Consider the following 14,358-nt stretch of genomic DNA (forward strand, 5'->3'; position numbering starts at 1 on the left):
TTACAAATTAAATTTGCTCTGTCTCCAGGCATGGATTACGACTCACTCTTGGAGAGTGCCTCTTTGAAAGGCTGATTGAATGAAATCCTTATGAACTGCAGAGTGGGTAAACCATTCTGAGTGGTTGGCCCGCAATACTGAGGGAGTTATCTATGGAGCTGGAGCTTTATGTGCCAAGCAAAGGCCTCTTTGAGCCCCCACTCCTGTAGATACTAAGTCTATACACAAAGAAGATGTATAGAAATGCATACATGTGTATAGTAGACACATTTGTTGTTTGGTTGTATCCAACTCTTTGTGACCCCATTTTGGGATTTTATTGGCAAAGATTCTGGAGTGCTTGGCCACTGTCTTCTCCAGCTCCATTTTACAGAAGAGGACCTGAGGCAAACAAGGTGAAGTGACTTGCCTAGGGTCACACAGCTAGGAAGTGTCTGAGGCCAGCCTGAACTCAGGAAGATGAGTCTTCCTGATTTCAAGCCCAGCACTCTACTGGACTATCTAGCTTCCCCTATAAACACATGCCTACCTATCTATATCCACACACCTATATGTACACTTCGCAAGAATTAATATCCTTCCATAGAAATCAGTACTCCTGCAGAGAAATCTGCTGATACCTCACAGTTGGAGGCCACTCAGGGACTCCTTGTCTAATATTTAGGAAGCAGGGGCCTTCCCATGCCCTTTTGTAGCTAAAGAGCCTTCATGTGGCCAATATGGATGTGAATTCCCACGTCTCAACTCCAGCCAATATGGCTGACAGGATTATACACACAGGGTGTACTCAGACTATGTTGGATGGTGAACTGAATGGAAAGGAATGAGGGCTCATATAGGTCTAGTGCTGGATGGGAATCTCAGAGGCCTTCTTAGGATGACTCCCCTCATGGGTACAGGAGGAAGCTGAGATCCAAGGTGGTTAAATGACTTGTCTGAAGTCACAAAAGTAACCAGCCTCAGAGGGAGCATTTGAACCCAGATCCTTTGATCTCACCGAGTCCATCAGACTGTACCCTTTTTTAATGTTGTGGGAAATCCACTATCTAATTCAAAAGGACAATAATCCAAGAACTGTTATATCATATTATTCTTATTATGATAAGGAGCCTGCCTTCTCAGAAATCTCAAAGACAATTGATAGAGATGGATTTGCACACACATACACAGTGTTTCTGAAAGGGAAGATTTTTGATTACTGGACTGAGTCACTTGGGGAGAAGATGAAATTTCCTCCTGTTGGCATTTTATTAGGGAGGAAATCATCTGTATAAGAGAGGTTCAGATCCCATTGGGCCCATGGGAGCCCTTCTGGGCAACCTTCAGAGACAGTGGTCAGATTCCTCCAGCACACAGCTCGAATCTGTCAAATGAATGAATGAATGAATGAATGCAACATCACCCGTGCTTTCAGGCCCCAGGTAGTTTGTTTTGGGCACATTTCTGGGAACACTAACGACGCGGCGTGGTGGCTGGTCGATTTTTTCCTAATGGATGCAGCTGCTAGTCTTTATTTGGGGTGAGGATAGGAATCATGCAAAGGAGGGAGGAGAGACCTGAACCCAGAAGAAATAGTTTCGTGTTACCTGTTCTAATAAGCATTCTCGTTCATCGACAAGGTTTTTCAGCCTAATGTCTAGAAAGGAAGAGAGAGAAAGCACACGTTTGAGAGCTGAATTGGCACAGGGCCCCTCCTGGCCCAGATGATGTAAAATTGGAAAAGAATGATCATGTATGTTAGCGAGATTCGTGATAAAGGGAGTTACTGATGCACGTACCACAGTGAATGGAGTCACAGACAGGATGGGGGGAGACGTACAGCTATGGGAGTGGTGGCCAATGTCCCCGAACATGCATCCAGTGGCACGCAAACAGGCCAGTCTTCTACTTTAGAGTGAGCATGCAAGAACTCTAGAGCCAAACACAACTGCAACACAAAATCTCACAAGCTTCATGGTTTAATATCATTGGCAAAGGAGAAAATGCACCCCTTACAGTCACAGCAAAGGATCAGCAGAGGGCTCATGTGGCTAATCTTTCCCCACCCCCAGCCCTCTTGCATGTGTGCACGTGTGCACACACAGTGATCTTACAGTGTGTTTTCCATTTGTGTCAGTGATGTGTGATTTCACGTGCATTTGGAGACTCTTACAAGGTGGGGTGGCACTTCTCTGCCACTGAGCCTTCTGAAGATGAGTTTGGGTCGGATAGCCACTATCTGAGGTGGGATTTGAACCTAGGTCTTCCATGTTTCAAAGCTGGCTCTCTCCCCCCAGCCACCCAAATATAACACAGTTAAAATGAACAAGAAAATATTGTTCCGCCTTTCTATAGGAATAATACCGCCTTGGCAATTCTATGGCCTATTAGAAGTTTATATAAAGAGGGCAGCAGGATGGCTCGGTGGATAGAAAGCCAAACCTAGAGATGGGAGGTCCTGGATTCAAATCTGGCCCCAGACACTTCCTAGCTGTGTGACCCTGGTCAAGTCACTTAACCCCCATGCCCCAGCCCTTATTGCTCTTCTGCTTGGGAAGCAGTACACATCATTGGTTCTGAGGTGGAAGGGAAGGGTTTTTAAAAATGGTCCTGTAAATCGTTCTTCCTCATAGCAACCCTGTGAGGTAGACAGTGGAGCGGTCATCCCGCTCATGTTACAGGTGAGGAGACCAGCCCAGAGAGCTTTCCCAGAGGCCAATTTTCTCCCAATCTCCACCCCCACCCCAAGCTGTGTTAACACTTGCAGATTCTCCTCCCATCTCTGTAAGGGGTCTCCCGGATCACCAGAGCATGGGAAAGTGGTGTCTAGCCCCAGAAGCCGTGCCCAGGTCAATGGGAAGAATGAGGAAGCCCCGGGGTGAGCCCTGCTTGGCCAGGGAGTCTTTTTCTTTCCCCATAACTAGCCTGCAGTTCTTGGTGCCACAGATGATCAGAAAATCAAGCAGGTAAAGGCACATCTCGACAAGGTGAGTGTTGGGAGTTCCCACGGGCTTGAGAAGAACCGTTTTCAGCCAATAAATGGCTCTGCCAATCCATCACCCGCCCTCCATTCAGGGACTATACCCAAGTGTCAATGGCATCGAGCGTGAACCAATGATGGGTTTTTCCAGACTTCCCCCCTTCAGTCTCTGATGAACACATTCCTTTGGTGCCGATGAGAGCATAAATACCCAGCTCTCATCTCTCCCTTCGGGCCTATTAGATTCATAAAACATTAAGTGCTTACACTGTACAAGGTGGCGAGAGGCCAGGCAGATGTTGGACGGAGCTAAAGGCCCTTTTCCATGCCCAGGGTGCCCAGGCCAGAGTTAGGATGGCAAACCTTGGTTTCCTGTCTTTGATACAGACTTGGTGTCAAAAGGACCCTTACAGGCTATGGTCTCATTTTACAAATAAGGAAACTGAAGCTCAGCCTGGTCATGCTGCTAGTATCTGTGTCAGGATTGGAACTCAGTTCTTCCTATCTGTTTTTACATGCTACCTAAGTCACTGAATTGTTCTACTGAGATGCCATTGTAAAATGGAGATAATTAGCACCTGTGTCTTACGGTTGTAAGGTTCACAGGAGATAATTTATAAGAAGGTTTTAGCTAGATGCTCGAAGACTGCCAGGGACCCAAGGAAGTATCACTAGTTGTCTGCAAAGATAAAATCTGTTCAAATACTTTCGTGTGTTAAAATAGTGGAGGTGGTTGGGGGGAAGGAAGGTGGGGGATTGGGGCTCGGGGGTCTTCCTGCCTATTTAATGATCCCCAGAAGCACCAGGGATGAAGCTGATAATAAAAACAGAAAATCCAAACCAAAAGCCTGGACTAAGACTTGGGAAAGGAATCAGAACCCTTGGGGCATGCCTTAACTTTTTGGGACAACTTGGGATCATCCAGGGAGTGTTAGAGCAGGACAAAAGAAGCCTGACCCTCTCGTTTGGGAAATGTGGAAATGGAGGGTCACACAGTTACACAGTTGAGTGTGGGGTTCTGCCTCCTAATGCCAATGAACTGTAGAAATACCCCAGGTCACTCACCAGAGGGGATTCTGGCTCTCTGCTCCTATGGGACATCACTGTGTCTAATCTGCCATAGGGAAAACAGGTAACCAAATATTTTAGAAATGTATGCACAGGGGGCAGCTAAGTGGCTCAGCGGATGGAGAACCAGGACCAGAGACGGGAGGTCCTGGGTTCAAATCAGACACATTCTAGCTGTGTGACCCTGGGCAAGTCACTTAACCCCTTACCACTCTTCTGCCTAGGAACCAATACTCCGTATTGGTTACAAGACAGAAGGTAAGGGTTAAAAAAATAAATGTACATACTGTGCCAATAGACTTGAAGGGACTGCCTTTCAGTCAACCAACCGATCAATTGATAAGCATTTATTAAGCACCTGCTGTATGCTGGGCACCAAGACAAGGACAAAAATGAAACAGCCCTAGCCTTCAAGGAGCAGTAGTTGGGCTGAGACTAAGAACAGAAATTGTTCTCTTTCTTTACCTAGCAAAAGGCCTTGCATATGGTATGCATTGAATCTATGCACACTGAATGAACGGTGTCCTGGGGAATCTCCTTAACTGATTGAATTGAAATGAAAGAATGAATGTTTCCCCATCTATCCTCTGGCCTCCTGGGTGGTCACTGCCTTGATCAAAGTTCTTTGTTCTTCCAGCTCTGCCCCCCTCATTTTCCGTCAGTTTATAAACGTCTTCAAGTGGTTAATGCTGATATTCTAGTAACTGGTGGTTCGGCCGGTTCTGCTTCCTTCACTCAGCATCATCTGTCTCTCTGAAACCCTCTATTTCCCCTGTTTCTTAGGGCACGAAAGGATCCCAACACATTCAGAGGCTGCAGTGTGTAAAGGCATCCCCATCTACTGGGCTTCCTCTCCAGTCGGGTCTTTTGGGCCACCACCAAAAGAAGAGCTACAAGTACTTGTGTACATATACAACCTTTTCCTACTCACTGAATCTCGTCTGGATACAGCTGGGTCAAAGGGCATGCCCTGTTCAGTAACTTGTCTCTGATTCCAAACTGCCAGACCCATGGACAGGTCAACAACTGCAGAATGATAACGATGAGAGCTACTCTCCCTCTCCTGACAAGAGGGGACAGATCTGGGGAGCGGAGTGGGACGTGCGCGTATTCCTGTTTACATCCAAGTGGAGTGGGGGTGGGAAGAAGAGAATAACTTCCATAAGTGAAAGAAAGCACTAAAAAATGGGAGATGGGAGGGGGCTCTGGAAGGGGCAAGTTGCGAACACTTTGGGGTGAGATTTCATTTTGGTGTTCTGTTTTGTTACAAGAAGTAGGTCACGGAGCCTCGTAAATGTTTGTAATGGGAAAACAAACCCAGTAGCAAAACTTTAAAAGGGGCAGGGGGATGGGGGGACGGGTAATCGCCTTATAAAAGAGATGGGGATGGCTTTCTGGCAATGGCTCCAATGCAGCTCACTCTCCTGAAGCCAGGCTTGTCCCCATCTTGACCTTTAAGGACCCCTTCACAGTCCTATGCGTCTACTTGAGCCAATTCAACGTTTCCTCATGTTGACACGAGCAAGAGACCCCGACTTACCCTCCCTCCCACCATTTCCTCAACGTCCTCCCATAGAAGCTATGAAGTATATGACATGCATGTGCACAATGATTCTACTTTTCAAAATGTGTTCATAGGAAACCATTTGAAAGGAAGACTAAAAAACCCCCAAAGTGACAAGAACCTCTTGTCCTGGCGTGCACCACACAGGAAGGGGCAGGCCAAAAGGAATGAGCTTTCAAATTCGTCTATTTTTTTAAAATCCATACCTTCCGTCTTGGAGTCAATACTGTGCATTGGCTCCAAGGCAGAAGAGTGGTAAGGGTTAGGCAATGGGGGTCAAGTGACTTGCCCAGGGTCACACAGCTGGGAAGTGTCTGAGGTCAGATTTGAACCCAGGACCTCCTGTCTCTAGGCCTGGCTCTCAATCCAATGAGTCACCCAGCTGCCCCCCAAATCCGTCTATTTTTAATGAAGACAGCAACAAGGTGAACATGGGAGGCTATTTAGCGGAAGCATCGAAGCAAGTGTCAGTTCATCCTGGAATAATTCTCCATGTTCCAAAGAGTGGGCATCACAGCCTTTTAAAATTATAAAATGCCTTTATTTCAGTTCTATACAAACATTTATGACATACACCTCCACAGCTTAATAAACTGGTGGTAGTCAATGATTCTGTAACAGCTATAAAAACCGCATAACATGTCCAGATAAATGGCAATGACATTCACATAGGAATACACTGATTTTCATATTTAAAAACATTTAAAAGACTTCATTATGCAGCAAACACACAGGGGCGAATCCGGAACACCAGCAAGGCTGGCGTGCCAGGGCAGGAGCAGTCGATGGCCTACAGCACGTTCATGTTACAACTTTTGGTACAGCGCTTGTTAATGAAGGTTACATGCTGGAGGAGGGCTCGCCAAAGTAAGCTATCGTTTCATGTATGCTCTTGCTAAAACTTAGAAGTGACAGGAAATGAATTTAAACACTTGAGGGAAAAACCCATTTAAATACTTTGTATATAAAACAGATCATATAGGCAGCGTGCACATAAGATGAAATTCTATATATCTCAAGGAATGGTTGGTAACATGGCCCCAAGGCTTGATCTAGGAAGGCACGAGGGTAATCTGAAGGCATCAGAGCTTCAGGATCTGGATGGATTTTTGTCTTCTTAAGGCATAAACTTGGTAAGCTAAAAAATCACTGGGGCAGCTGACAGGCTTCGATCCTCTGCCTTACCGGTTACAATGTGCCCATTCAAATAGATATCCCAGGAAGGACAGCCGGCACGGGAATCAGGAACAAACCAAGGGAGAATTGGTTCATTCCAGGAAGAAGGTCGGTTTGGTCTGTAGAGTGAAATGGCACCAGGCCAGGCAAGCACAGCCTCAGGAGCCCACAGACTGGGGGCAGAAATGGAGGACACTGAATGGCTGGTTCTCTGGTCATGCCTTTCCCGGAGCCCTCCTTAAAAGTCTAGATGAAACACAGGACTGATCGCAAATCCATATCTACAGAGATCCCAGTGATTGTGAGGAGGGAATGAATGACTTTGTCACTGATTGCCACATCGTACTGACAAACAGACCAACCTAGACTGCAGGGTTGTCACCACCCCTCAAGTTTTCCTATAATACGACATTCTCTCAGAAGTGCTTTTCTCTCTCCTAGTTTTCTTTCCACTAAAACAGCTCAGAAAGCTTCCAGGCTGTGGGTAGCCTCGTTCCTCGACTCAGGACAGGGTGCACTCTTCTTTATTTTTATCTTTCCCCTTGCTGGTCCTACCTTGGGCATCTTCTTTGCCACTGCCCAGTGGGTCTTCCAGCTCATCACTTTCTAGGCTACTGCTTTCTACTACTTCCTCAGCTGTCTCTGTCTGCTCATCTGACTGTGAGCAGCTTTCCTCCATCTCGGCGTGAGAACTATCCTTGGGGACCAACACTTCAATGTTGTTTTCTGGCCTGCTGCCCGATGAGCCTTCATTCTCCAGTTCGTATGTCTGGTTTTGCTCAGTTGCTTTCTTGGAAGGATCATCACTCGAGATGGAGTCGTCTTCTAGGCTTTCTGCTTTGGCGACCACCGAGGAACTGAATTCTCCCTTGCCATCAGCTCCCCAAAGATGGGTTGTATCTCTGCCAAGCTCAGCTGCGTGGTCATCACCGACTGCTTCTTTAAGCTTCTTCACTTTATCAACCTCCAGATTGGGTTTGTCATCTGAGTCGGCGTTGGCTCCCTCTGGACAATCCACATATTCATCGAGATCGGCCCTCGCCTCCTGCTTTTCATTGTGGGCCACCTCCCCAAAGGCGTCCTTGGCTGGATTCTTGACTTCCTCCTCCTCATCCTCCTCTGTGTTCTGGAAGACCAGCTCTTTCTTAACATCTTCGGGGGAGCCTACAGGGGGAGATTTTTTCTTCTTGTTTTTTCTCTTCTTGTTCTTTGACTTTTTGGATGAGGTTTCACACACCTCCCCTTTCTGGTCATCTCTTCCTGCAGCAGGCACATTGGGATCGGAGCATTCGACTTCCCCAGTCGGGACTGTCCCGGTTTTTTCAGGCTGACCACTCTTGAGTTTGGGAGATGATGGAATTGTCTGCATTAGTTCCTCCTTTGTGGACTCATTTTCTTCCTTTTCTCCTTTACTGATTCCCGGTGTTTCTTCCTCCTCCTTTTGGTCCCCTTTGGTGAGATTTGTACATTTTTTATTGGAACTAACTGCTCCCTCTTTAGACCCTTCTCTGCCTGCATTTGTGTCTAAGTGCTTCTTGACTCTGGCCTCCGTCCCTTCAAACAAGCTTTCTGAATGATTTTCATTTGCTCCCTCCATTACTGTGCCTATTCTTTCAGTACTTGATGTCCCCAAGGGATCAGTTTCCTGAACTAATTTCCCGCTACTCTCTCCCTCTGGTTTTCCCTCTTTCTGTTTTTCTAGTAATTCTTTCTTTTCGTTTTGAGCGTCTAAGGAGCTGCATCCATCCTGGATAATCACATCACCTGGACATTGAGGGCTCCCTGCAGTGTCCTGATTCTGATCCGTATCATGGTGACTGGGTTCTACACTAGCATCTGGGAAATGGGAAGGTTCGGCCCTTGTTCGGTCTCCAACCTGCTGCTTGTTATTTCCAGGGACCGAATAAGTCTCTGGCACACGGGTCGGAAGCAGTTCCTGCCCCGAGTCCTTGGCTAACGTTTCTGGCACCGTGGCATTGTCTGGCGGGGGGGTTTCTGCCTCTGCACTGCCATCGGGAGGCGAGGCCTTTGTGTCCACACCTGCCTCTGCAGAATCCGCTCGGGGCTGCTCACGCTCAGGATTCTGCAAGACCGCGCTTTCCCCCACTTTGTCCACATTCTCACTTGCCACCTTCACTTCCTTGACTCTTCCTAGAAGACCATTGAGAAAATTGAAGGGACCACGTGATGGGGCAAGCACCGACAAAACCCAGGTTAACTCTCACCCAGCCCCGTGCCCAGGAAAGAGAATCATCAGAGAGTCCCAGGTAAGAAGAGACCAGCAGCCTTTGCCAGTTCCGTGAGGCAAAGCAGCAACTGAATTAGCGAACCATTTGGACAGTGAAGCCCGCCACCGCCAGCTGAAAGGCAAGGGGGATCTGGGGCTGTCACGAGGAGGAGGAGCTCTGGAGCAGACAACCATCACACTCAGGAATGGACTCGGCCTCGCTCACTTCTAGACTATCTGCTTCAGGGAAACTCCGATTTGCTCAGGGGCCAAAGGCATGGCAGAGTACACAGTCTTCTAAGGTCTCTGAAGTGTCCCCCAAAATCCTCAGAGAAATTCACCCCTAAAAATCTATCCTAGTGGGGGCAGCGGGACGGCTGGGTGGATCGAGGTCCTGGGTTCAAATCTGACCTCAGAAGCTTCCTAGATGCATGACCCTGGGCAAGTCACTTAACAACCACTGCCTAGCCCTTACTGCTCTTCTGCCTTGGAACCAATTAATTTTAAGATGGAAGGGAAGAGTTAAAAAAAAAAGTCTAGTTAAAATGGTCTGTTCTAACTATGAAAGCGACCTGGAGATTATTCTGTCTTTGTCTGCTTTCTGCGCTTCATTTCTATTCTCAAATATTTGCCTCTATGATCTCTAGAGAGGGGAAGGAGGACCCTTCTCTCTCCTGGGCGGTCATTTGCCTTCAAGGGAGGCGGGAAGCCAGCGCCACAGCTTACTGCCTGGGACGGTTTCTATCTTCTCTAAAAAACAAGAAACTCCAGGCAGTCTCTTAACTGCTACACACAGGAATCTACTTTCTTTTGGCCTTTGGGTGTCTATTTCCAGAGCTGAAACAGGGAGGAAGTGAGAGCTACCCAGTGGGAAATTAAAATACAGTCACGGATTTAGAGATGGAAAGGACTGTATAGGCCCCTGAGATCAGCCCTGTCATTTTCACAGATAAGGAAACCGAGGCACAGACAGGGAACAGGCTGGTTAAATATCTTAGGCAGGATCTGAACTCAGGCCTTCCTTACTTCAAGTCCAGTGCTTTATTCTCTATATCAATACTCTCAAATGTGGCCAGAACCAGATTAAATTGTAATTGGGAAATATCTAACAAAATATACAAAAATACAATAAGAGATAACATTCCTTTTTTTATTTTTCGTTTCATAAAATTAAATTCTTTCCATCTTAGAAACAATTTGTGTACTAGGTTCCAAGGCAGAAGAGTAGTATAGTAAGGGCTGGGCAATGGGGAATTAAGTGACTTGTCCAGGGTCACACAGCCAGGAAGGGTCTGAGGACACATTTGAAGCCAGGTCCTCCCATCTCTAGACCGGCTCTCAATCCACTGAGCTACCCAGCTGCCCCCCGGCTATATTTTGATCTATGGGGGCATCTACATTCAGGAAAGACAACTGAGTCCAGTTTGTGACCAAAGAACAGTATCAGCCGCCCAGCTGCCTCAGAGGGTCTACACTGTGCTTCTTCGACTCCAGTTCCTACACCGATTTCAGAAAGCAAAGCATCACGGTAGAGTATAAGAATGCCATTTCTGGCAAAGCAGTCAGAATGCTGCAGGCAGGCTTATTCCAATGGCCGTCACCCAAATAAGAGGCATTGCGCATTCTGCGGCTCCGGGATGCTGACAGAGACCCAGAATGCCAGAGGGATCCCCTACAGATGGAGCTGTGGAATGGCCAAGTATTCCCTAATATCTCAGACTCCCACCGTGCATTGTACTCTAGCGTTTGAGATGAGAAAATCCGGTGAAAGACCTTGTCCTCTACCTCCATCCTCAGTAGGCTGCTCTTTCTTCCTCTATGAAGTGGAGATAAGCTAGTTAAAGAAAACTTTGCGGTTAGAGATCTTTCTAACCAATCATACTTTCACCTGGGAGTTTCCCCAGGCTTGTCTGACTGGGTGGAGAAACGAGGGAGCTCTACACCGAGGCCGTCCATGATAGCTCGTGAAAAACGTTGCACGACAACATACGCAGGTAACCAACCACTTAGCGGCAAAATGCACAGGAAGTGACAGAACAAGTGGCATGCAGCGTGATTAGTGAATTGACCAAGTGATGATGGATGGCTTCAATTCCAACCAAGCACAGAAGGAGAATAAATGAGAACTAGGAAGAGGAAAGGACCCAGGAGACGGCAGATTCTTACCTAGCGTCCCATCGCTGGACGACTTCAGGGCATTTGTCTCCTCTTGGGATACTTTGGGAGAGCCCAGGTGGCTCATGTTACTTCTATTGTCTAGAGGCTCTCCATTAGTGGTTACTTCAGAATTCAGGATTATTCCATGTTTCTGTGGACAAGACAGGGCTGCGAATTAATATCAAGCCACTCAACCAGCATTTTCTAGAAAAATCAGTTCTAGGAGAAAAGAGGCTGCTCTATCCTAGAACAGAATCCAGACCAAAATGGGGGGAGCAGAGGGAATAAAGGAGGAGGAAAAGCTACACTATTCCAGAACAAAATACTCCAGGAAGAAGGAAAAGAGCCTGGTGCTCTAGTCTAGAATAGAATCTAGAATTAAAAAAGACATTACATCTGATGTCAGGGCTTCAGGTCCAATCAAGCCCACGCCGAAGCGTGGACTCATCTCACAGAGAACTGATGACGTTTTGGCAAACTGATCTAACTACTAAGGTTATTTGCTATTTCCTCCTCCAGCCCATTTTACAGATAAGGAAACTGAGGGACATAGAGTTAAGTGCTAGTGACCAAATTTAGGAGATTCAGTATTCCCATAAATCCCCAAAAGGGGGCAGCTGGGTGGTTCAGTGGATGGAGAGCCAGGCCTAGAGACGGGACAGGTCCTGGGTTCAAATCTGGTCTCAGTCACTTCCCAGCTGGGTGACCCTGGGCAAGTCACTTGACCCCCATGGCCCAGCCCTTACCGCTCTTTTGCCTTGGAACTAATACACAGTATTGATTCCAAGATGGAAAGGAAGAGTTTAAAAATAATAAAAATAAAAATCCCCCAAAGCGGCCCAGTCTTGTTTTTTTTTTTTAACTTTTTAGAAACCCTTCATTACTGCGTTGGGATCAATACTGTGTATTGGTTCTCAGGAGAGAAGAGCGGTAAGGGCGAGGCCGTCTGGGTTAAGTGACTTGCGTAGGGTCACTCCGTTAGGAAATGACTGAGGCTCGATTTGAAAACAGGACCTTTGTCTCTAGGCCTGGTTCTCAATCTACTGGGCCGCTAAGAAAAAATTAAAAATGGTGGGATGTCCCTACACAAGCCAGGCCCGACGAGTGGCAAGATCTCCCCCCACGAGCACCCCGAAGCCCCCTCCTCCGTTGGCCCGAGGATGCACAATGTTTCAGGCCAGCCTGGACCCGGAGGGCTCGTTCAGTCTCTGCCTCTGGTTTGAGCACAGCCGGGCGAGCCGACCCGACCCGACGTGGGAAAGTTCCTCAATGCAGAGGCTCCAGACGACCCCCCGCCAATGGGCACGTCGTCCACTCCGCACCATCTGAATTCGAGGCTTCCCTTTGCTTGGACAACCATTCACCGTATTCCAACAGGACACAGGATGAAGCGGGGCCAACGGGCAGCGTACACTAGGGAACGGAAGGCTAGGCAGGGGCACCGTGTGGGCAAAGGCACGGCGCTGCTTAGTGGGATCGTGGGGTACGTGGAGGGGCTGCCAGACTGTCAAAGTGCTGAGCCGAGGAGAGAGACAGGGGGGGCGAACCCCAACCCCAGCCGAGAGTCAGGGAGGGCCCCCCAGCGCAGGGGAGAGGACTGTTGGGCCATGGGCAGCCCCCACAACGTCCAAAGGACAGAAGGAAGGGAGCGCCGACTGGGGACGTGGCAGTCACAATCCCGCTGGATTCTCAGAACCACCCCGCGAGGGAGGCCTTCTGGTTATCCTCATCTACAGCTGAGGAAACTACGGCAAGCCGTACCCGAGGCTGGATTTGAACTCGGATCTTCTCGGGGCCAGGTTCTGGCTTACTTATCCAGAGCTGAACAGGGCCAGAGAGGCCAAACGTCTGGAAATGAGAGCGACTGGCACGAAAGCCGCTGCAGGTGGGTTTGTGGCTCTACCTGACCGGAAGAACCGGCTTGCCCCAAGGAATGGAAGGAAGCCCCGGAAGGCACCGAACGAGCCTCGGGCCCGGGCGGCGCCGTACCTTCAGCTCCTCCTTCAGCAGCATCGCCTCGGCCCGGAGGTCGTCGCGCTCACTCCGCACGGAATCCAAGTACTCTTTCTGCCTCTCTAAGGCCTGGCGTGGCGAGGGGCGCCCCGAGGCACAGAGGAAGGTGGAGACAAGCAAAGAGCATTTCAGAAACGTTAGAGGAGAAGCGCGCAGAGACTGAGGCAGTCGGAAGCAAGGAGGCTCTAGACAGCATGACGGCATCCAGGACAGGCGGTGGGGCTCCCTCTCGAGGGAAGGGAGAGGTGGGGTGTGGGGAACAGAGGGGGCGGCTCTAGTATCTTTGTCTAGATCAAGGAGCAGACGGGTTGGTAGAGAGCACGAGGGCCTCAAAGCCAGGAAGACCTGGGTTCAAGTCCCACCTCAGACACATCTCGACTATGTGACCTTGGGCAAGTCACGTCACCCTAGTGCTCCAGGCTGTTCTCCAAGACCAAAGACGCCAAGACTTTTGGAACCAAAACAGGGTCCGAGTCCCGATGGAGGCCCTGGGCAGGTAGTCTTCTGGGAAATGAATGTATTTACATGCTACACTGAATCGGGAAGTCACTCCAGAGCATCACATATGATGTACATGTCTCTTTATCTAGCCATCATCTACTTACTGACCAGCTTTTTTTCTATCATCTATGTGCACGTGCATATGAATGTAAACATCTTTATAAATACACACATGTATGGATGCACAGACATCACTTTCCACCTCTTGTTTCACAGTCTATCATCTTTCCTTCCCTTTTTACCTACTATCGGATCTGCCATCTACCTATCTAAGTATACATGCATACAAAGATATCATCTCTATCTGCCCATCTATCCATGGCTGGTCTGTCTCTCCATCCATCCATCCTTCTACCCATCCATCCATCCATCCATCCATCCATCCATTCATCCACCCATCTATCCACCCATCCATCCATCCATCCATCCATCCATCCATCCACCCATCCACCCATCCATCCATCCATCCATCCATCCATCCACCCACCCACCCATCCATCTACCCATCCACCCATCCACCCATCCTTCCTTCCATCCCTCCATCCATCCATCCATCCATCCACGCATCCACGCATCCATCCATCCATCCATCCATCCATCCATCCATCCATCCATCCATCCACGCATCCATCCATCCATCCATCCATCCATCCATCCATCCATCCACGCATCCATCCATCCATCCATCCACCC

The 14,358-nt window shown here is 48.4% G+C and overlaps 1 protein-coding gene across 50 annotated transcripts in view; it reads right to left on the bottom strand.

Annotated features, from left to right (window-relative positions):
- LRRFIP1 (LRR binding FLII interacting protein 1) overlaps positions 1-14,358 on the bottom strand; it is a 170,649-nt gene that overhangs the window by 7,748 nt on the left and 148,543 nt on the right. For 34 of the 50 annotated variants that reach the window (XM_056820031.1, XM_056820026.1, XM_056820029.1 and 31 more), the window contains 3 exons: positions 13,141-13,233; positions 11,161-11,302; positions 6,111-8,918 (listed from right to left, as the gene is read on the bottom strand). In XM_056820031.1, the coding sequence (XP_056676009.1) occupies positions 7,270-8,918; positions 11,161-11,302; positions 13,141-13,233 (1,884 nt within the window). In that variant the 3' untranslated portion in view covers positions 6,111-7,269. Of the gene's footprint in view, positions 1-1,586; positions 1,637-6,110; positions 8,919-11,160; positions 11,303-13,140; positions 13,234-14,358 lie in introns of those variants that run through there. The other 16 variants (XM_056820073.1, XM_056820065.1, XM_056820062.1 and 13 more) reach the window with 3 other exon arrangements.

This window comes from Monodelphis domestica, chromosome 2 (assembly GCF_027887165.1).
Source record: "Monodelphis domestica isolate mMonDom1 chromosome 2, mMonDom1.pri, whole genome shotgun sequence".
NCBI lineage: Eukaryota > Metazoa > Chordata > Mammalia > Didelphimorphia > Didelphidae > Monodelphis > Monodelphis domestica.